This window comes from Sylvia atricapilla, unplaced genomic scaffold (assembly GCF_009819655.1).
Source record: "Sylvia atricapilla isolate bSylAtr1 unplaced genomic scaffold, bSylAtr1.pri scaffold_66_arrow_ctg1, whole genome shotgun sequence".
NCBI lineage: Eukaryota > Metazoa > Chordata > Aves > Passeriformes > Sylviidae > Sylvia > Sylvia atricapilla.
The window spans coordinates 80,130-101,065 of record NW_027077153.1 but is presented as its reverse complement, the minus strand read 5'-3'; the positions used below and the strand labels follow the sequence as shown (position 1 = coordinate 101,065).

At 51.1% G+C, this 20,936-nt stretch overlaps 4 protein-coding genes and 1 long non-coding RNA gene across 5 annotated transcripts in view; 3 read left to right on the top strand and 2 right to left on the bottom strand.

The window, feature by feature from the left end:
* The window catches only part of LOC136374973 (olfactory receptor 14A16-like), a 184,574-nt gene that overhangs the window by 116,582 nt on the left and 47,056 nt on the right, over nt 1-20,936 (top strand). The window lies entirely within an intron of this gene.
* Nucleotides 1-20,936, top strand: part of LOC136374970 (uncharacterized) — a 75,716-nt gene that overhangs the window by 19,727 nt on the left and 35,053 nt on the right. The window lies entirely within an intron of this gene.
* Nucleotides 7,222-8,154, top strand: LOC136374969 (olfactory receptor 14C36-like). Its single transcript, XM_066340329.1, has one exon. The coding sequence runs from the start codon at nt 7,222-7,224 to the stop codon at nt 8,152-8,154; it is 933 nt and encodes a 310-aa protein (XP_066196426.1).
* On the bottom strand, nt 11,961-14,490 carry LOC136374962 (zinc finger protein 664-like). The gene is made up of 2 exons (XM_066340322.1): nt 14,472-14,490; nt 11,961-13,014 (listed from the first exon to the last, which is right to left on the bottom strand). The coding sequence occupies exons 1-2, from the start codon at nt 14,488-14,490 to the stop codon at nt 12,122-12,124; spliced, it is 912 nt and encodes a 303-aa protein (XP_066196419.1). The 3' UTR covers nt 11,961-12,121.
* Nucleotides 19,086-20,009, bottom strand: LOC136374977 (olfactory receptor 14C36-like). The gene has a single exon (XM_066340334.1). It carries the CDS (start codon nt 20,007-20,009, stop codon nt 19,086-19,088), a length of 924 nt encoding a protein of 307 aa, XP_066196431.1.

Below are 20,936 nucleotides of genomic sequence, written 5' to 3'. Positions count from 1 at the left end.
GAGCCCTGCACTGCGAGGAGACAACTAGGATACATATGTGAGAGGACATTAGAAGGTGTCAAAGACACTTGCTTAGATACAGATCAAAATATTTGTCACTTTGAAACGCATCCAGGCGAACAGAAAACTTCATTGGTGTATACAGGACAAGGTTGTGTCTGTCTAAGGACAGCGTGCCCCATTATAAGAATAGACAGCCAAATTGTAAGGGAGACCCAATTCAATTTGTGTGTTTGCAATTTTATCAGAATTAAGGGATGTGATTTTTCCTATCGAGCACCTGTAGTATCACAACAATATATAAAGACTAACCTAACCACTGTAGAGAAGATACTGCCTGTGCCCATAGGGATGAATTTGACTCTAGTTGCTCAATTGATGAAACACACTGAACTGAGAGAAATCTTAAAGGAAATTAGAGAAGGGGGCAAAAAGACATTAATTACAATTCACCATGATACAGAGACCATCAAAGGAGTTTTTTAAAGGTTTGAAGAACATTTGTCTCATTATTGGTGGGATGTTCTTTTTGGATGGTCTCCAACAGCAACTGGTATACTAAACACCTTAGTCCACCCCATAGTTGTGTTGACTTGTTTGGAATTGGATGATGCTACGACGAGTAGCAGCCTTAACCTCACTAACAAAAGCATGTGGCTTACTCTTGAGAGACACCAGCTGTGCGGCTTGGATAGATGAAGAAGACTCTATATTGAGTAAAGGAATTTACTAACTTTAAAGAAGAAGTGGGGAATGAGATATTAATTTTAAAGAATTAAGGACTTTAGTTAAAGTAGACGTGGACTTGCTGACGTAGACTTCCCTTTACATTTTGAAGAATAAAGGACTTTAGTTTAACTAGACATTGCTGACGTAGACTCCCCTTTTACTAACTAGACATTGCTGAGGTAAACTTCCTTTTTTAACATAAGCCGGATTTAAGGAACCGATAAATCAGGAGACCTGTCAACTTAATCAATAGACTCCAAGAACACAGTGTGATCATAAATCAGATAGTCTTGAGAAAACAGGATCCAGGTGTTACCAACACTAAAAGGTTAAAAGGCAAAGCAAGGAAGATGCATCTTACCTCATCATTTTGAGACCGCACCCCATAAAAAGGACCACTGACCCATTTCAAAGAACAAACTACGCATGCTTAATTGCTTTTTGGCTAATTGCCATACGAAGTGGGGAATGGGATGGACCAGAGTCATGAATATGCATTTGTGTTTTGGGTATTCAACACTTTTGTACATAAAAAGACCCTGTGATCATCTGTAAATTGCGCGTCTGTATTTGGGAGCTATCCCTCATGCTGCCCGGCTTCGTGATAAAAATACACTTTCTAACTTCAAATTGTTAGAGAGTCTTTGTCCGTCAGAGTTGGATATTGGTATTAGATCAATATCCATATTTTTTTAACAAATCAATCCCCCATCAGAGGACCCACGTTGGGAGGAGCCCTGGTGATCCACATTCACTGTGATCCACGCTGGGAAGTCACCTGTCCTTATCCCTGCCCCTGGCAATGATGTGAGGTGGGATTGAAGAACATGAGAGTCTGGCCATGGCCCCGTCATTGTATTTGATCCCATCTCAGGTCATTGACAGGGGCAGGAACGGGACTCTCCGTCTCCCCAAAAAGAAGGGTGTCCTTTGCAGGCAGGAGGAAATACGTGGCTGAGAAGAGCCAGTTGGTGTTGTTTTAGTTTTCTGTGTATGTTCTTTGTCTTATCCCTTCTGTTATTAATATTGTTTCTCTTCCTACTTGTTTCTTATCTTGTTGCTGTTCCCAGTAGATTGTTCCTATCCCAGCCTGGGATCTTTGCCTTTTGTACTTTCAGTGCCAGGCTGGAGGGCAGTGAGGGGCAGCACGGTTTTAGCTGGAGCAGGAAATTGGGGAATCCCATTCCTAAAGCCCGGCCCGTGGAAACCGAGCATCACAGCCGGGGCCAGCCCTGGCTGCCCTGGAAACAGCCTTGGGAGCGGGGCCCTGGCTGGGGGCTGTGGGAACCTCTTCCCTCTGGTGCCCAAGGACAGGAGTGCAGGGAATGCCTGGAGCTGAGTAGGGGCAGGTTTGGGTTGGATCTGAGGAAAAGGCTTTTCCCCCAGAGGCTGCTGGGGCACTGACCAGGCTCCCAGGGAAGGGTCCCAGCTCCAGGGCTCTCTGAGATCCAGCAGCGTTTGGACACCGCTGCCAGGCCCAGACTGGGATTGTTGGGGTGTCCTGGGCAGGGCCAGCAGTTGGATTCCAGGATCCTGATGGCTCCCTCCCAACTCAGCCAATTCTGTGCTTCTGGGATCCCCTGGCCATGGGAATGGGACTGCAAATGGTTGCCCTGGCAAGAGACTCTGGCTCCAGGCCTGAGCTGGGATGGTCAAGAGCCCTGTGCTCAGAGGCAGTCCCAGCCATGCCATGGGGACATCCAAGGGCACCTTGGGCTGCAGTGGCACCCATCTGTCACAGGCACTCACGGGGGCTCCACGGTGACATGCAAGGAGTCCCCAGGCTGCCAAAGAGCCGGGATGTCCCAGACACTCCCAGGGCTTCCTGTCATGGGCAGAGTGGTAGCTTCAGGCCAAAGCTTAATTTCTTCATTGGAGAAACTCCTGCTGAGTCATGAGGTGGAGAAATGACACCCAACAGCACTATGGACCCTCAAACTCCTCTAGGATGCTTAGACTTTAAAATTTCCATCTAAGAGAAGAGGGTGAAAGCGACTGGAACAAATACCAGTCCTAGATTTTGTCAAAAGCTTATTTGGAAAACACTGGAGAGGTAGAATTGAACAAAAATATAATTTGTCCTACAGGATTAACAATGGAGTATTTATTTCTACAAATAGAGCTACGACTGATTTTGATCAGAATTAGACAAAAAGATTCATTTACATCTGAGTGGAAATTAAAAAATATGTTATTTACTCCACAGTATAGAATTAATAACAACAGAATATACTGGCCAAGGAAGCAATTTTGAAGTAAACAAGGCCTTGCTGCAGTTGTTTGAGCCCACTGCAGGCAGAGCCTCTTGCTCCAGCAGGAACTGCCTTTCCTGTGCCAGGACCAGGGCAGATCCCGCTGCAGGAAAAGCCCCAGGCCAGCCCCAACACAGTGAAGGGCTCGGGCACAGGGGCAGAGTGCCGTGCTGGGAGCTGTGCCAGGGAGAGCCTGAGGCACCAAAGGCCCCTTGGCAGCAGCAGCTGCTCCCAGGCCATGGCCAGAAGCCTCCCTTGGCCACCCGGCCTGGTGGCCACCACTGCAGAGCTGCTGCTTCAGGGCTCATTTGTGCCTGGGCTCTGCCCCAGCCCACAGAGTGTCACCTCAGCCCTGACTCTGGCACAGCCGCTGTGCCTGAGCCCTGCAGAGCCTAAAGGTCACCTGTGCCCCCCTGGCTCTGGCAGCCCCTGGGGCAGGGGGGAAAGGCCAGAGAAGGGGCTGGCTTTGGCTGCTGGATGTGGGCTCCAGCAGAGACAAGAAAGAGTCAAGGCAGTGGATGGAGCCCAGTGAGCAGCCCCTTGTCCCCATGCAATCCTGGGATGGTTTGGATGGGAAGAGCTCTGCAGTGCTCATCTCATCCAAACCCCTGCCATGAGCAGGAACATCATTTAGCAGATCAGGTTGTTCCGAGCCCTGTCCCAGCTGGACTGGAATATTTCCAGGGATGGGGCATTGACCACCTCCCTGGGAACCTCTACTCCTGGATCACCAACCTCACCATCAAAAATTTCCTCCTTATCTCTCCCCATCCAAATCTCCCATCCTTTAATTTAAAACCACCCCCTTCTGTCCTATTGGGACAGGCCCTACTCAAACCTTTGTCCACCATTGCATTCCCAATAAGCCGGGTTTCCATGGCAATTGGCAGGACAGGTGAGCCAGGTGTGGTGTCCCAGAGAGGGCTGCCATGGAAACAGTGGCCAGCACTGCCCCTTTCTGTCTGCCTGAGCTGCCTTTGGCCCTGGCAGTGGCGTTTGCTGCTGGTTCCGTGGCGCCTGAGCAGCCAGCGCGGCACAGGGCAGGTGGCCATGGCACAGCCCCCAGCAAGAGATCCCCTCTGCCTCTGGCCACTGACACCAGCCCTGAGCAAGGGGCCCAGGCAGTGGGCTCAGGCCACTGGCCATGGCCACAGCCCCTTGCCATGGCCCACGGCAGCTTGGGGTGATGATCCACCCTCACTCCTGGCCCAGCCCAGGCCTGCAGTGCCCTTCCCCACAGCCTGTCTGCACAGAAGCACTTCCAGGCCTCTCTGCGATTCCCTTGCACTCACTCTGGGCTCACTCACACACCTCCCAACAACCCACCTGCAGCTTGGAGCTGCAAGGAGTTCAAAGCTTGTCTGTCCTTCAGGAGCTGGTCTCATTCTGCCTTCAGCCAACTCTGGATTTGTGTTTATTGCAGAACTTCCTGTGTGTCTAAATCATTCCTTGCACGGTTCTGCTTTGGGGAAGGGGAACCTCCTTGGTGGCCCCTTGGTCTTGGCACACACTTGAGCAGATTGTCGAAAAAATCAGGAGTTTTAGATTGGTTAGAAATGAAGAAAACCCCTTGTTTCCTGATTGCAGCCACTTCTGCAAGTAAAGCAGGTCCCAGGTGAGTGAGGGGAGACAGGATGGGGTTGGGAATCTGGAGCAGGGTTGTCTACACCGGGTCTGATCTCAAGGCTGAGCTTCTCTGAGCAGACCAGACCTCCTTGGGAGAGACCCTGCAATCACCTCTTCTGCAATGAAAACAGAAATAAAATATACCCTTGAAAAGACAAATGCATATTTCTTAGGAAGTCTTTGAAAGATTTCTCTATAACTTAAAGAATTAACACTTCCTAACGAACTGCAGCAGACCAGAGGGAAATCAAGGCACAGCCATGGTTTGTCAGGACTTGTTTGATCCTAATGAGCCCCATGGTGCATTTGGTTCTGAGCCCTGGAACCTCATGGCCTGAGAGGAGAGGAGATCACACAGGAGTCCAAGTCAGAGAGACACCCAAAGTGTCTGGAAGCATTAGTGGGTCCCACTGACTTCCATCCAAAATACTGAGGTCTATCCCTAACACAGGCCCCTCATGGATTTCTTTGGAAGAGAGAACTGGATTCCAGGATTGAACAAAAACTTCTCAGAGACTCAGTGGCACAAAAACTACTGAAATTACTCTGAGTACCTTGAAGCATTGATTAACCCCACTGAGTGTTGTTACTGGCTGAGAATCTCAAGGGACTCATTAAAGCAGATAATTGGAAGCCATGATTGCATGAACCTCTTACACTCTGAGCCAAAAAAAGTTCTTCTTAGACCTTGAGTAGCCTGAAGGATTAATGAGACACAAGGACTGTTTTTATTGACTAGGAATCCCAAGGGAGTTGTTAAAGTAGATAATAATCATGTGGCCATTATTTCACGAACCTCTCATAGAGTCACTCTTAAAGAGGAAACAAAAGTTCCTTTAAAATAACTGAAGTACATTGAAGCATTAATGAGCACCACTAAGTGTTACTGAAAAATCCTCTCAAGGGACTAATTAAAGCAGATAATTGGAGGCCAGGATTGCAGAGACCACTCAGACACACCAAGGCAAAAGTAAAACCTGAAGTCCTTTGAAGAACCTGCAGTCCCTGGAAGCATTAAGGAACCCCTCAGGGCCATTCCTGACCAAGGCTTCCCAGGGACTCCTTCCAGCACATCCTTGAGGCCACTGGCATGGGAGGGGGATGCTGAGGGCAGGACAAGGGGCTGACAGTGCCCAGCCTTGCTGGGGCTGTGCCAGGAGGCCCCATGGCGTCAGGACAAGGTGTCTGCTCACAGCCCTTGGTGACACAGAGGCTGCTGTGCCCCAGGACACCAGGACTTGGCTTCTCTTTGTCCCCACCTGTCATCACTGCCTGCAGTTCTCTGCTCTGCCTGGGGCCTGGGGGCACTTTCTCTGTCCTGTCTCTCAGTGGGACCCATTAAAACTTCAGGAAACTTTGGAGTTGGATTCTGACTTGGAGCTCTGGAGAGGTTTCTTCATCTCCCTCTGAGGGACTGATGTTCAGGGCCTCAGAACAAGCCCCAAGAAGGTCATTAATGTCCTTGTGCTGTGTCTGTGCTGCTGAGCTGGGCTGGGCTCCTGGCACAGAGGCAGCTCCTGGCAACCAAGAAGAGCTTAAAACCACATTTCTCTTGCTGAGCAGCTCTTCTCCCAGCCCAGCAGGGCTGGGGCACTGCCTGCAGCCAGCCCGGGCACAGCACACACGCACAGAGAGCTTCAATCACTCAGGACTGGGAAGGGGCTGAGAAGTGACTGCAGAGAATCACTCCCAGCCCTTGGCACAGGAACCTCTGGCTGCAGGACAATGCAGCTGCAGCTCCTTCAGGGATCTCCTACAGCTGGGACATGCCAATGCCTACAGACTCTGTGAGTACATTCTCTGATTGTGTCTTGTGTGGAGCAGCCAGGGGTGCCCAGGGCTGTCCTGCAGAGCAGGGTCCTGCAGCCCAGGGCGCTGTGCTGGGGCAGGGACTCTGCTGCCTGCCAGGGACAGCTCTCAGCCAGCCTTGGGGGCTGCTGCCAGCACTGGGGGACAAGATCTGGGTGGAAGGAGGCAGCTGCTGAGGCTAGGAAGTGTTCTCCTTGTGTGGTGAAGATGCTGCATTGTTCAGGACTGCTCCCAACATATTATGTGGAGAACATTTTCAAGTAGATCATCAAGGGAGTACAGCAAGAAAGGGGCTGCATAAAAGGGAAAATCCTGCTTTTTTTAATCTACTGCTGTTGACTGCCTTGATGGGAAATTGCACATAGATATTCATGTTTCGGTTCAGGTTGAGAAAAAGGAGCGAAACAATTTTTCTCAGATCCAAATAAACCAGGCAGTGAAAGAAATCAGCAGAGGGTCCCTTGCAGGCAGTATCAGTGTTTGTTTTCCAGCCTCGTCAGGGTTCCTGTCACTTTACCATCAGAGCCTGCATAGCCAGAGCTGCCCCTGGGCAGTGCCTGAGCTGGGAGGGGTCTGCAGGGCAGAGCTGAGGCCCCAGGGCTGGGCTGGGCTCTGGCAGCACTGGCAGGGCCCAGCCCTGGGCACAGTGAAGCGACTGCAGGCAGGGACAGCTCCAGGCAGCAGAGCCCTGAGAAGGCAGAGGGGGAAAGTGCCCCCAAGCTGTGCTGGGATATTGAAAGTCCTCTCCAAACTGAACTATTCCATGATTACTGTTTTTATAGATCGCCATGCCAAGACAGTGCAAATGTTCAACAGCAGCTCCATCAGCCACTTCCTCCTGCTGGCACTGGCAGACAGGTGGCAGCTGCAGCTCCTGCACTTCTGCCTCTTCCTGGGCATCTCCCTGGTTGCCCTCCTGGGCAACGGCCTCGTCATCGCTGCCGTCACCTGCGGCCACCACCTGCACAGCTCCATGTTCTTCTTCCTGCTCAACCTGGCCCTCAGCGACCTGGGCTCCATCTGCACCACTGTCCCCAAAGCCATGCACAATTCCCTCTGGGACACCAGGACCATCTCCTATGCAGGATGTGCTGCACAGGTGTTTCTGTTTGTATTTTTCATCTCAGCAGAGTTTTCCCTCCTGACCATCATGTGCCACGACCGCTACGTGTCCATCTGCAAACCCCTGCACTACAGGACCCTCCTGGGCAGCAGAGCTTGTGCCCACATGGCAGCAGCTGCCTGGACCAGCGGCTTTCTCTATGCTCTGCTGCACTCATCCAATACATTTTCCCTGCCCCTGTGCCATGGCAATGTTTTGGGCCAGTTCTTCTGTGAAGTTCCCCAGATCCTCAAGCTCTCCTGCTCACACTCTAAACTCAGGGAGCTTGGGATTATTTTGATTGGTGTCTTTTTAGCTTTTGGCTGTTTTGTGTTCATTGTTTTCTCCTATGTGCAGATCTTCCAGGCTGTGCTGAGGATCCCCTCTGAGCAGGGACGGCACAAAGCCTTTTCCACCTGCCTCCCTCATTTGGCTGTGCTCTGCCTGTTTATCAGCACATCATTTTTTGCCTACCTGAAGCCCCCGTCCACCTCCTCCCCATCTCTGGATCTGGCCCTGCCAGTTCTGTACTCGGTGGTGCCTCCAGCCCTGAATCCCCTCATCTACAGCCTGAGGAACCAGGAGCTCAAGGCTGCAGTGTGGACACTGATGATAGGATGGTTTCAGAAACATTAAACTGCTGAGCAATTTCGGCAAATCTTTTGTAATAAAAGTCACCTTTGATACTTCTTGTTCGGTAGATTATGGCTTTTGTTTCTGTGTTTGTTTGTTTTTTTTTAATATTTTCCACAAAGAAAGGCAATTTTTTTATGACATTTGTCATTTTAAATTCTCTCCACCTTTGCTGTGTCCCCTGACTGTTTCAATTGGGAGCTGTGCTCTCAGTGGCTTTCAACAAACTAAAGGTTCCCCCAGCAGAGTGCTCACTGGAGATCCCCTGTATGTTCCCTACTCTGGGACCGCAGCAGCAATGTCTGTGTGCAGAGCTGAGAGCAGGTCAGGGGTGGCACAGCAGCTCTGCTCCTGCTGGCCACACCGTTCCTGATCCAGGCCAGGTGCCATTTGCCTTTTTGGCCACCTGGGCACACTGCTGCCTCAGGTCCAGCCTGCTGTCCATCAGTCCCCCAGGTCCCTTTCTGCCTGGCCACTCTCCAGCCACTCTGTCCCCAGCCTGTGGCTGCAGGGGTTGTTGTGGCCAAAGTGCAGGACCCGGCCCTTGGTCTAGTTAAACCTCCCATGGTTGGATTTGGGCCCTGGATCCTGTCCAGGGCCCTGTGCAGAGCCCTCCTACCCTCCAGCAGACCCACACTCACACCCAGCTTGGTGGCATCTGCAAATTTGCTGATGGTGAACTCAATCCCCTCATCCAGACCATTAGTGCAGATACTGAAATCCACCCTGGCTGGGTCTGATCTCTCGGCCATCCTGTGGGTGCCCTGTGATGGCACTCAAGGTGATCTGTTCCATAACCTTTCCAGGCACCCAGGTCAGGCTGACAGGCCTGGAGTTGCCCAGATCCTCCTGCCAGCCCTTCCTGGGGATGGGCTCACATTGGCCCCTCCAGTCCTCTGGGACCTCCCTGCTGAGCCGGGACTGATGAGAAATGATGGAGAGCAGCTTGGGGAGCTCATCCACCAGCTCCCTCAGCCCCCTAGGATGGATCCCATCTGCTCCCACAGACTCCTGTGAGCATCTGAGTGGCTCAGCAGGTCAGCAGCTGCTTCCTCCTGGATTACAGGGGGGCTCTTCTGCTAAGGGGGGCCCATCTACCAGCCCAGGAGAGCACTTGTCCTGAAGACTACCTGTCTGATTGTGGAAACCTGAGGCAAAGAAGGGATTAAGTACTGCACCTTTTTCCTCATCTTTGGTAACCATGTCCTCCCCTAGAAAAGAATGGAGTTTGCCATTACCCCTCTGTTTGGCACTAATTTATTGAGTAAAAGATTTTTAGTATCTTTCGCAGAAGCAGACAGTTTAGATTCTAATTGAGCTTACACCTCTCTAAATGTCTATCTGCATGACCTAACAACATCATTAAATATTTCCGAAGTTGCCTTCCACTCTATCACAAGGAGATGCTCCCTCTTGTTTTTCCCTGAGTTCCTGCAAAGTCCCATGCCCAGCAAGGCCAGTCATTTTCCTCACTGGCTTATCTTTGGGCACACAGCCTGCTCCTATTCCTTCAGAATTTATTTCTCAGAGTGTATGCATTGTTCCTGGACACCCTCTTTTTTAAGGGCTGTTTCCCTTTAAAAAATTGGTACCTGATTTGCACTCCCCAAATCTGCATCCTGAATAGGCTGAAGTCTGCCCTCTGGAAGTCCAGTGTAGGAGTTTCAGAGATGTCCCTCCTTCTTCCACAGAATATTGAAAAAACTCAACAATTTCATGGTCCCTGCTCCCCAAACAGCCTCTGACTACCACTGATCTCCCACCAGCCCTTCTCTCTTTGTGAACAGCAGCAGGCAGAGCTTCCCTTGGCAGTGGCAAGAGAAGGAAGCCTCCCCAAAGTGCAGCTTGGAAGGCTCAGCCTGGAGCTGAGCACAAAGGACAGTCCCTCCAGGGCAGAATTTTGGTGCAGGAGGTGTCCCAGCGTGAGGCTGGGCCATGGCCTGGCTCTGTGTGCCAGGAGCCGGCAGCGCTGGGTGCAGGGAGCCCAGGGAGGGCACAGCAATGCTGGGCTGACAAATGCTGGGGGGACAGCGAGATGGGCGTGTGCAGCCGGCCAGGGCACAGCAGCAGCACACCCAGGGGGCACAGCCTGCAGGACACATGGCCAAGGGCTGGGCAGGGCTGGCAGGGCCACAGGCACCCAGGCCTTTGTCCCCTGGGCTCTGCCAGCACCTCAGGAGGCCCCACTGAAGGAACTTTCCTTCCAGGGGCTGCACTTAGCTCCTCCCTGGCCCCTCCCTGAGCAGGCTGGCAGGGCTGGCAGCTTGATGCCATTTGTCCTTGCTGCCATCCCAGTGCCCCAGCAAGAGCCCTGAGCCCCCCGGGAGGGACAGGCCCTGCTGTCCCAGGGCTGGGCTCAGGGCTTGGCCTTTCTGCTCCCTCCAGCCAGCCCAGGCCTGGCTCAGCATTGCAGTTCCTGCTTCTGTGCCCCAAGCTGGCTCGGCTGCTGTTGGAAAGGGACTTGAGGTACGTAGATCCCCTTGGGTGGCGCATGGGAGAAAAAACCAAACTTCTCAGGAAGGTGGAGAGCAAAGTTTTAGTTGCGAACTTCAGAGAATGAGGAATTAGAAACCTTAAAGCAACATGGAATTACAGTAAATCACTTCACAAAGCACTGGCTGAGCAAACCCTAACCTGTCCAACTTCATGTTACCCAGACTTTGAGAAGAGGAAGTCAGTAGAACAGAGAGAGATCCACAGTCATGGCCTTGGATCCAGCCCCATCTCAGCTGCTGGGAGCTCTGGGGCCATGGGATGTGTGTCACACACGTGTCACACCCATGTCACAGCCTCACCTGCTCTGGTCCCTCTCACAGGTTGGGTTTTTGGGGTGTCAGGGGCTTGGCAGCCACTTTGGGACTGGACCAGAGGCTGCAGTGGCTTGGGCTGGGGCAGTGACGGACCCACTTACACAGAACTTGCCCTGGGCCCCAAACACAGCCTGGAGATGTGTGGGGCCATTCATCATTTCTCTGCTCTCCAGCCCTAAGGCAATGGACTCTGGCTGCAGCTCTGAGCTCATGCTCAAGGCAACCACCCCTGGAATTGGGGCTGCATGGAACTGCTGTAAGGAAAGCTCCCAAGAGTTGGGGAATGCCCCAAAAGTGCCTCAGAAACATGGGATATCCCAAAATCTCTTCAGCAACATGGAATATCCAAAAACTCACTCTGTAACAGGCTCTCCCTTTTTTCATCATCCCTAACTTAGGCTGTCTCATTCCATACCCCACCCCACCACCCCAGTCCCAACCCCAACCCATCCTACCCCTCCTGGACACCAAGACCCCCCTCCCAAGCTCTATTTCTCCCATTTCACACCTCCCAATCCTTCTCCCACCCATCCCACCCCACACCCATCTCACCCCTCCTGATTTGCATCCCACTTTGCCCAATCCCCTTCCAACCCCATTCCACCCTGAGGGGCTGTGTAACTTTGGAGTGGGATTGAGTAGTTTTCAGTGCCATTGAATGGTTCTGAGGTGACAGATCAAACCCTCTGGTCTCTTCAAGCACCAAGAAATGGAGACAATCACACCAAACACCCCCAAAACCCCCAAGTACTCCAACATATACCCCTGAATCTCAGATTCCTTAGTTAAAAACAAGCCTTTAGATATATTTTCTGAATTTATTGATATTTACTCCCATTTCTTTTCTCTTTTAATGGGATGAAAATGAATAAAAGAATATTCAGGACCACCAAATCAAAAGACCACCATCCCAGTGTCTTCCCAATGCAGACCACTGGGAATGTGGGTCACAATGTCTGTGCCCAGTGTAGGTTCTCTGAAGCAGGATAAAGTTGGAGCAGTGCAGGAAGCTCTTCCTGCACTTGGGACACTCACAGGGCTTCCCTTACTGGTGCCTCCGTTGGTGTCTGTTAAAGTGAGAGCTCCTGGACAAGCTCTTCCCACAAGCGGGACAATTGTTGGGCAATTTCCTGGTTTGGATGCTCTGGTAGTGGATCAAATCAGAGCTCCTGCTGAAGCTCATCCCACATTCTGCACACTTGTAGGGCCTCTCCCCAGTGTGGATGTGCCGGTGGCTGATCAGGTTGAAGTTGTGCTTGAAGCCCTTCCTGGAGTTGGGGAAGTGGTAAGGGGTTCTCCTCTGTGTGAATGCTTTGGTGCACGAGGAGATTTGATCTGGTGTGAAGCGTCTTCTTACACTTGTGACACCTGCAGGGCCTCTCCCCAGTGTGAATCATTTTGTGGATAGTCAGGTGGGACTTCCAGTTGAAGCCCTTCCTGCATTCCCCACACTTGTAGGGCCATTCCCTGGTGTGGATCCTCTGGTGGCGGATCAGGCTAGAGCTCTGGGTGAAGCTCATCCCACATTCCTCACACTCGTAGGGCCTCTCCCCAGTCTGGATGCACTGGTGGGTAATGAGGGTGGAGTTGTTCCTGAAGCCCTTCCCACAGTCGGGGCAGCGGAAGGACCTCTCCTCTGTGTGAATGCGCCGATGTGAGAGGAGATGGGAGCTGGTCTGAAACTTCTTCCCACACTTGGGACACTCATAGGGCCTCTCCCCAGTATGGATCCGATGGTGGCTAATCAGTTGGGACATCTGCCTGAAGGTCTTCCCACATTCCAAGCACTTGTGGGGCTTCTCCACATCATGAAGCTGCTCATGGACCACCAGCTCAGAGTCTCGGCTAAAGCTCTGTTCCCCTTCCTGGCACAGGTTTGATCTTTCCTCCTCAGAGCACCCAGGGATGGGTTTGGAGCCCACCCTCCTGCAGGATCTGTGGGACTTTTCCTCCCCATTGGATTCCTGCCCCATGAAGGTGCTCAAAACAACCTTTTCCACAAGGTTCTGCTGTGGGGATTTGTCCTCCCTGGTCTCTGTTCTCAGCTCCTCATCTGGGGGAGAAAGGACAAGGAGAGGATGGGATTTGCCTCCGTGCCATAGGCAAAGGGGAAGGAAATCCCCCCAGTTCATTCTCGGCATAACGATGTTGGCAGTGGGGTTGCCCTGCAGCCAGGGGCCATGCTGGGCTGGGAGATGGAGCAAGAGAGAGCAGGAAAGGGGCAGTGACTTCCTCCTCATCTGTCTGGCTGCCCTGAGGCATCTTCTTCTTCCTCCCTGCAGCCTAAACTAAAAACTTAAAAATTAAGCTAAAAATGCAACAATAAAAAATACAAACACTGACAGTGTCAGAATACAGCCTGACACCCGATTAGTCAGGGTGTTGGTAGTAGTCCAATAAAAAGATGGCTGCAATCCTCCTGGAGTGACAGATATGGCTGTGTTGAAGTAATGCTCCTGGAGAAGGTTGTAGTTTTCCTCTGAAGATCCAGTGGTGGTGTAGATGAGCCTGGTCTTCCTCTGGGAACCCAGTGGAAACAGGCTGCTTGTGGTGTGTTAAATGTCAGATTATATCCAGGCAGGAATGCTTGGCTCCTCCTTCTAGGTGGAGTATCTCCCAATGGGATGATGTAATTTTATCAGTCATGCAGTGAGACTAAATGGCCCATTAACAGAAGATATGCCCCTGGAGGGAGGATGGGTTGTAGAAGAGATAAAGAAATCTGTCCCACCTGGTTTTAACGCTGGCCCATTAAGAGAAGATATCCCCCAGAATTATGAGAAATGGGTCATGGAACAGTTTTACCCTGGGATCTCTGGTTGGTTTGTTCAAACCGGCACACTGGGGAGAAGTGGGACCACGCTGGGAACTACTGTGAGCAGGTTGGAGTGACTGGTCTCCACTGTGGGCAACTGGGCATGACTGGGAGCATGTTGGGAGAGACTGGCATCATACTGAGAGAGACTGGGAGTATACTAGGGGCAACTGGGAGAACTGAGACCATGCTAGGGGCAAACAAATCAGCTCAACCTCCAGCATGGTGGAACCCACAGGCCCCCACCCACACCGGGGGTCTGCCACCATGAGGATCCCCAAAAACACCTCCTGGGGAACCCCGCCATGTCCCCCCAAGGACATATTGGCTCGGCTTTGGAGCCCTGCAAGCCCCAAGCATCCCCCCTCCAAAACACCAAACCCTGTGACACCACCTGGGATATTTGGGACAAGATCCCCCTCCCCTGGCACCTGCGGGATGAGGCCGATGTTCCTGGGGGACTGTGGGTTCAGCAGCTGCTCGGTCCCTCCTCTTCTGTCTTTCCTCTGTTTCCTGCTGCTGTTCTGCTTCTTCCTCCCACCTCCTCCTCCTCTCCCTTTCCCTGGACATCTCACCGCCAGCGAGAGGAGCAGGAATGGAGATGGAAGAGGTCAGAATGCAGCAGGGGAATGTGTGCCTTGAAATGGCATCACTGGGAGTGACTGGTTTGTACTCGGATTATACTGGGATCATACTGGCAGCAGCTGGGCCCATGCTGGGAAAGACTGTGATCACACTGAAAGAGACTGGGATCATACTGGATTCCAACTGGGAGTGAGGATCCTGCAGGTGTCAATTCTGGCCATATTGGGGGCAAATGGGATATACTGGGAGTGACTGGGTGCATGCTGGGGGTGACTGGGATCACACTGGAAGTGAGTGAAACTACACAGAGGCTGACTGGGACTGGTTGTGAGCAAATGGGATCATGACAGAAGAAACTGGGAGGGACTGGGAATATGCTGGAAGGAACTGGGGTACACCGGGAGAGACTAGTACTGACTGGAACAAAAGTGAGAGTGAAAGAGTGCAACTGGAACCACGGGGGATGCAACTGGTTCGTGCTGGCAGTGACTGGGACAACAGGGGGCTCATCTTGGGATCATACTGGGAGTAACTGGACTAATGCTGGTGGTACCTGAGAGTCACTGGGACCATAAAATGAACATCATCCCTGTACTGCGGGTGAATGGGAGCAACTGGGAGCATGCTTGGACCAAATGGTATCATACTTTGACTGATGGGGTTGATATAGCTTGAGGCTACTGGGACCATACTGGGAGTGATTGGAAGGAACTAGGATTATGCTGGGACCATACTGGGAGTGCCAGCATGGGACTAGGATCATATTGGATGTTACTGGACTCTTTTTAATGTTGAAAGGCAGCCTCTGGGATCACACTTTGGGCTACTGGGAGAAAATCTCCATGCTTTCATCAGGCCCTGATAAGTCACAATGGATCCCTGGTTCTGCAATGTAAGAATGCCCACCATGTCCCTTGGGGACTCACAGTGTCACTGTTGTAGCCTTTATTCCATGAGTCTCTGCAGTGCCACAGAGGTCCTTAGGTTAGTCAAGGTCTCAAAGTGTCATCACCGTCTCCATGCTTCCATGAGGCTGCACTGCTTCAAAATGGCCTCCTTAGGTCTATGATGCCCTGTAGTGTCACAATGTCACTCCGCTCTCATGGTTTCAGAAAGAACCCTTCTTCTCATGGAGGCCCAAAATGTCCCTGTGATCCTCTTGATTCCTTGAGGCCCTGGTGTGGTAAAATGGCCCCGTGGTTAAACAAGGCCCTGCAGTGTCACAATGGCCCCGTGGATCCAGTGGGTCGCTGTCTTGGTTTATAACAAAACAAAAAGTTAATTCAATTCCATTTGTTGAAACCCAATTGGGGAGGTGTTTTTCCTTTATCTGTAGTAACTCCAGGGTGCAGGGGGTGACTGCCTTTCGGATAACAAGGCATCTGTTAAAACTGGGTGGGGCATTGTTTCTTGTCTCTGTTCACCCTGCCATTACCTCCATGGGGATATTATCTTCTGTTAATGGGCTATTAAAGCTCACCAATGACATGATAAATTATTACATCATCCCATTGTGTGATGCTCTACCCAGGGAGGAGGAGATAAAACATTTTCACATAGATAAAAGAAATCCACAAGTGTCACCAGATATGCAGTGCTCCCACAGGACTCCCAAAAGAAGCCTGAACCCGTTTCTTGACCCTTTCTCTAGAGGACCATCTCTAGTTCCAACTGAACGCATCTGCCACTTCAGAAGGACTTAGTTTTGGACTGTTTCCAACACCGACCAACAAGGTGTCAGGTTGTATTCTGACTCTGTCAGTGGTCCTTTGTATTATTACATTCAGTTTATTTTTCTTTTTTGTTTTCCTCTTCCTATTAAATTGTATTTCTGACTTGGAGTCTCTCACTGGTTTTGCTTTCAAACCACTCCAGTCCTGAAGAGTCATAATGGTCTCCATTGTTCCATGAGGCCCTGCAATGTCACAATGGACCTTTGGTTCCATGAAGCTCCACCATGACACAATTGGCCCCTTGGTACCATCAGAATGGCCCCTTTGTTCCATGGAGCACCACAGCATCAGAATGGTCCCCATGGTTCCACAGGGCCCCCCAGTGTAACAATGGACCCTCTGTTCCATGAGGTTCCTCAGTGTCACAGTGGTCTCCTTGCATCCCCAGTATCACAATGGCCCCTTGGCTCCAGGTGTCCCTGCTGTGTCACAAAGGCTCGTGGTTCCATGGGGCTGCACAGTGTCACAATGGACCCTTGGTTCCATGAGGCCTTTTTCTGTCACAAGGGACTTCTGGTTCCTTGAGCTGTCATGTTGTCAACCACAGCCTGCTTGGTTCTGCAGTGTCACCATGGATCCTTTGTTCCATGAGGTTTCTCAGTGTCACTAGGGAACCTTTGTTCCATGATGTTTCCCAGTGTCACCATGGACTCTTTGGCTCTGTGAGGCTCTGGTGTTCCATGAGGAACACAATGGCTCCTTGGTTCCATGAGGCCTTTCTCTGTCACAATAGACTTTTGGTTCCATGAGTTTCCACAGTGTCACAATGGTCTCCTTGGATCTGCAGCATCACAATGGACCATTAGTTCCATGTGGCCACACAGTGTCAAAATTGATTTTGGTTCCAGGCAGCCCCACAGTGTCAAAATGTCCCCTTGGCTCTATCAGAGTCTGCTGTGTCACAATGGACCCTTTGTTCAATCAGGTTCCACAGTGTCACAGTTGACTCCTTGGGTTTGTGAGTCCACGCTGTTACCAAATCTCCAAAATATCAGAGTAAGACTCCTTAACACTAAACTGGTGTTGAAGACGGCATCATTTATTCAGGGCTGAGGTCCAGCAAGGAATAACACCAAACCTGATGTGTATCGGTGTCGTGGCTGTTCCTGCCCTGGATAACCCTGACACCGCAGGCAGGGAAGGTACTCTCCAGTGACCAGGTCACCTTAGAGATCCTGTGGGTCCTGGCTGGCCCTTGGCTGGAGGCAGTGATGGCGCGAGAGAGAAAGAGGGGACACTGTCGAGGGTCAACCAAACTGGGTTTATTTGCCCAGGGTGTCTGCCTCAACAGAGTCCAGACTCACCCTTTGTGCAGTAACTTTTATCCCGGGGGTGGTACAGAGGGATGGGTTCTGTGTGGGTCCAATCAGAGGTAACTCAGGCGTGGCTCAAGACACAATAGACACACAGGGGAAAAAAACAAGGTGGGGTAGGAGGGGAAATCTGGAATCCTGTCCTATCCCTCGAGGCTCTCCCTAGAACTTTCCAGAGGTAAGGAGAGGCCTCGAGGTGATAGGCAGGGCCCATGGGTTACATAACGAATGACAGACAGAAAACAGTGACTGGGGTAAACCAAACAAGGAATAACCAAAGGGGTACATGGAACAAACCATTATAAATAACTTCAGGTAATGAAAACATACATAACCAAAACACACCACCACACTTATGGGGACACTGGATTCTAAAAGTGTGTTGCCTATATACATTTGCTAAATGTGTAATACAATTTACCCATTTCCATAAAACCCAGTTGTCATTTATAACAAGGGAAGAGGAGGATTTTATTATAAATGCATGCTATAAAGTTGACTTTTTCACAAAAATTGAAATGAATGCTATATGTATAACGTGGGAAGGATTTTGTAGTTTCTTTTTAACAGGGTTTAGATATGGCAATGTGATCAATATGTTTGTTTTTGCGGGGTTGTAACATAGTGTTAAAAGGAAAAATCTGTTTTTGCAACATTTAAACTGGCCAACGTAGAAAATACAGGGGGTCCTATCAAATTCCTTAATTATCCAGGTGAACATAATGGTGAACCAAAACACCAAAATGGAATTTATTTATCTTCTGTTATCAGAAAATTGGACATGAGATGACCAAGAGGCACCACCAAGAAGAAATAGAAATAAAATGCCAATCGGGTAAAATGGGGCAGGTTTGCAGGGGTTGAAAAAAAGGAGGGCATCTGAACTCAAAGCAATGTCTGAATAATGCATTAAAGTCTATTGAATATGTAATATACTGATCCTTTTAAAGGGGTGCTCTGAAAAGGCAGGTTGTGCTTTCTGGCTGCATGCCAGGGAACCCTGGCTGAGATCCTTTCCTTTATTTCTGTTTCTTAATTCCATTTTTATTTCCTTATTAAAACCTATAAAATTTATAAAGTACCTCAACCTTGTTCTTCACCTTGAGACAGCCTGGGCAAGGAGGCTGGAGCCCCCAGGCCCTGCTCTGAGACGTCAGCGCTGCCTCAGCAGTGCCCATGGCCTGTCCCTGCTGCAGCCCCGGCACTGCCACCCCCAGCCCTGTGCCCGGCCCCGAGAGCACTCAGGCCCTACAGCAACACCAGGGCCAGGAGGGCAGTGGGGCAGGGCCACGGGAGCAGCACTGCCAACACCAAGGGCTGCTGCTCCTGGCCACAGCTGCTGTGCCAGCCCTGATCTGCCCCCAGCTCTGCACACAGACATTGCTGCTGCAGCTGCAGAGAAGGGAACAAAAGGGGCATCTCTGCAGAAAACTTGGCTGAGAGATCATTGAGTTCCTTTAAAGCCACCAAGAGCACAGCCTTTCACTGACACAGTCTGTGGCTACAGGGGAGGTGGAGAGAAATAAATGATAAGTACCACAAACAACGACATTTCCTTGTGGACATGATTAAAAATATAAAACACAGGAAAAAAACCCCAACTATACCAGAAAAACAAGAAGTGTCAAAAATTACTTTTATTACAAGTGATTTGCAGAAATTAGCCAGCAGTTTAATGTTACTGACACCATCCAGTGATCAGTTTCCACACTGCAGCCTTGAGCTCCTGGTTCCTCAGGCTGTAGATGAGGGGGTTCAGGGCTGGAGGCACTACTGAGTACAGAACTGACACTGCCAGATCCAGGGATGGGGAGGAGATAGAGGGAAGCTTCAGGTAGGCAAACATGGCAGTGCTGACAAACAGGGAGACCACAGCCAAATGAGGGAGGCAGGTGGAAAAGGCTTTGTGCCGTCCCTGCTCAGAGGTGATCCTCAGAACAGCCCTGAAGGTTTGTACATAGGAGTAAACAATGAACACAAAACAACCAAGTACTAAAGAAGCACTAGCAGCAATGAGCCCAAATTCCCTGAAGTAGGATTTGGAGCAGGAGAGCTTGAGAATGTGTGGGATTTCACAGAAGAACTGGCCAAGAGCATTGCCATGGCACAGGGGCAGGGAAAATGTACTGGCTGTGTGCAGAAGTGCATAGAGGAAGGCACTGGCCCAGGCAGCTGCTGCCATGTGCGCACAAGCTCTGCTGCCCAGGAGGGTCCCGTAGTGCAGGGGTTTGCAGATGGACACGTAGCGGTCGTAGCACAAGATGGTCAGGAGGGAAAACTCTGCATAGATGAAGAACAGAACGAAAAAGAGCTGTGCAGCACATCCTGTGTAGATGTCCCTGGTGTCCCAGAGGGAATTGTGCATGGCTTTGGGGACAGTGGTGCAGATGCAGCCCAGGTCGCTGAGGGCCAGGTTGAGCAGGAAGAAGAACATGGGGCTGTGCAGGTGGTGGCCACAGGTGACGGCAGCGATGACGAGGCCGTTGCCCAGGAGGGCAGCCAGGGAGATGCCCAGGAAGAGGCAGAAGTGCAGGAGCTGCAGCTGCCACCTGTCTGCCAGTGCCAGCAGGAGGAAGTGGCTGATGGAGCTGCTGTTGGACATTTGCAGTGTCTTGGCATGGAGATCTGTAAAAATAGTGATCCTGGAATAGTTCAGTTTGGAGAGGACTTTCAACATCCCAGCACAGCTTGGTGGCATTTTCCCCCTACTGCCTGCCCAGAGATCTGCTGCCTGGAGCTGCCCCTGCCTGCAGCTTCTTCCCTGTGCCCAGGGCTGGGCCCTGCCAGTGCTGCCAGAGCCCAGCCCAGCCCTGGTGGCTCAGCTCTGCCCTGAAGACCCCTCCCAGCTCAGGCACTGCCCAGGGGCAACTCTGGCTCTGCAGGCTAAGATGGCAACATCAGAGCAACCATGAGGAGGCCGGAAAAATGATACTGGTGCTGCCTGCAAGGGACCCTCTGCTGATTTCTGTCACTGCCTGGTTTATCAGGATCTAAAATGAAAGCTTTGAGAGTTATTCTTCTCAACCTGAACTGAAAGAAGAATATCTATGTGCAATTTCCCATCAAGGCAACAAAGAGCATTATAATAAAAAATGCAGGATTTTCCAATTTATAGTGCCCCTGCATTGCTGTGCTCGCTGTATAATCTACTTGGAAATTTTCTTCAGGTAAATGTCATGCTGGGATCAGTCCTGAACAATGCAGCATGCTCACCACACAAGGAGAACACTTCCACACCTTACGAACTGTTTCCTTCCACCCAGATCTTGTCCCCCAGTGCTGGGAGCAGCCCCCAGGGCTGGCTGAGAGCTGTCCCTGGCAGGCAGCAGAGGCCCTGCCCCAGCACAGCGCCCTGGGCTGCAGGACCCTGCTCTGCAGGACAGCCCTGGGCACCCCTGGCTGCTCCACACAAGACACAATCAGAGAATGTACTCACAGAGTCTGTAGGCATTGGCATGTCCCAGCTGTAAGAGATCCCTGAAGGAGCTGCAGCTGCATTGTCCTGCAGCCAGAGGTTCCTGTGCCAAGG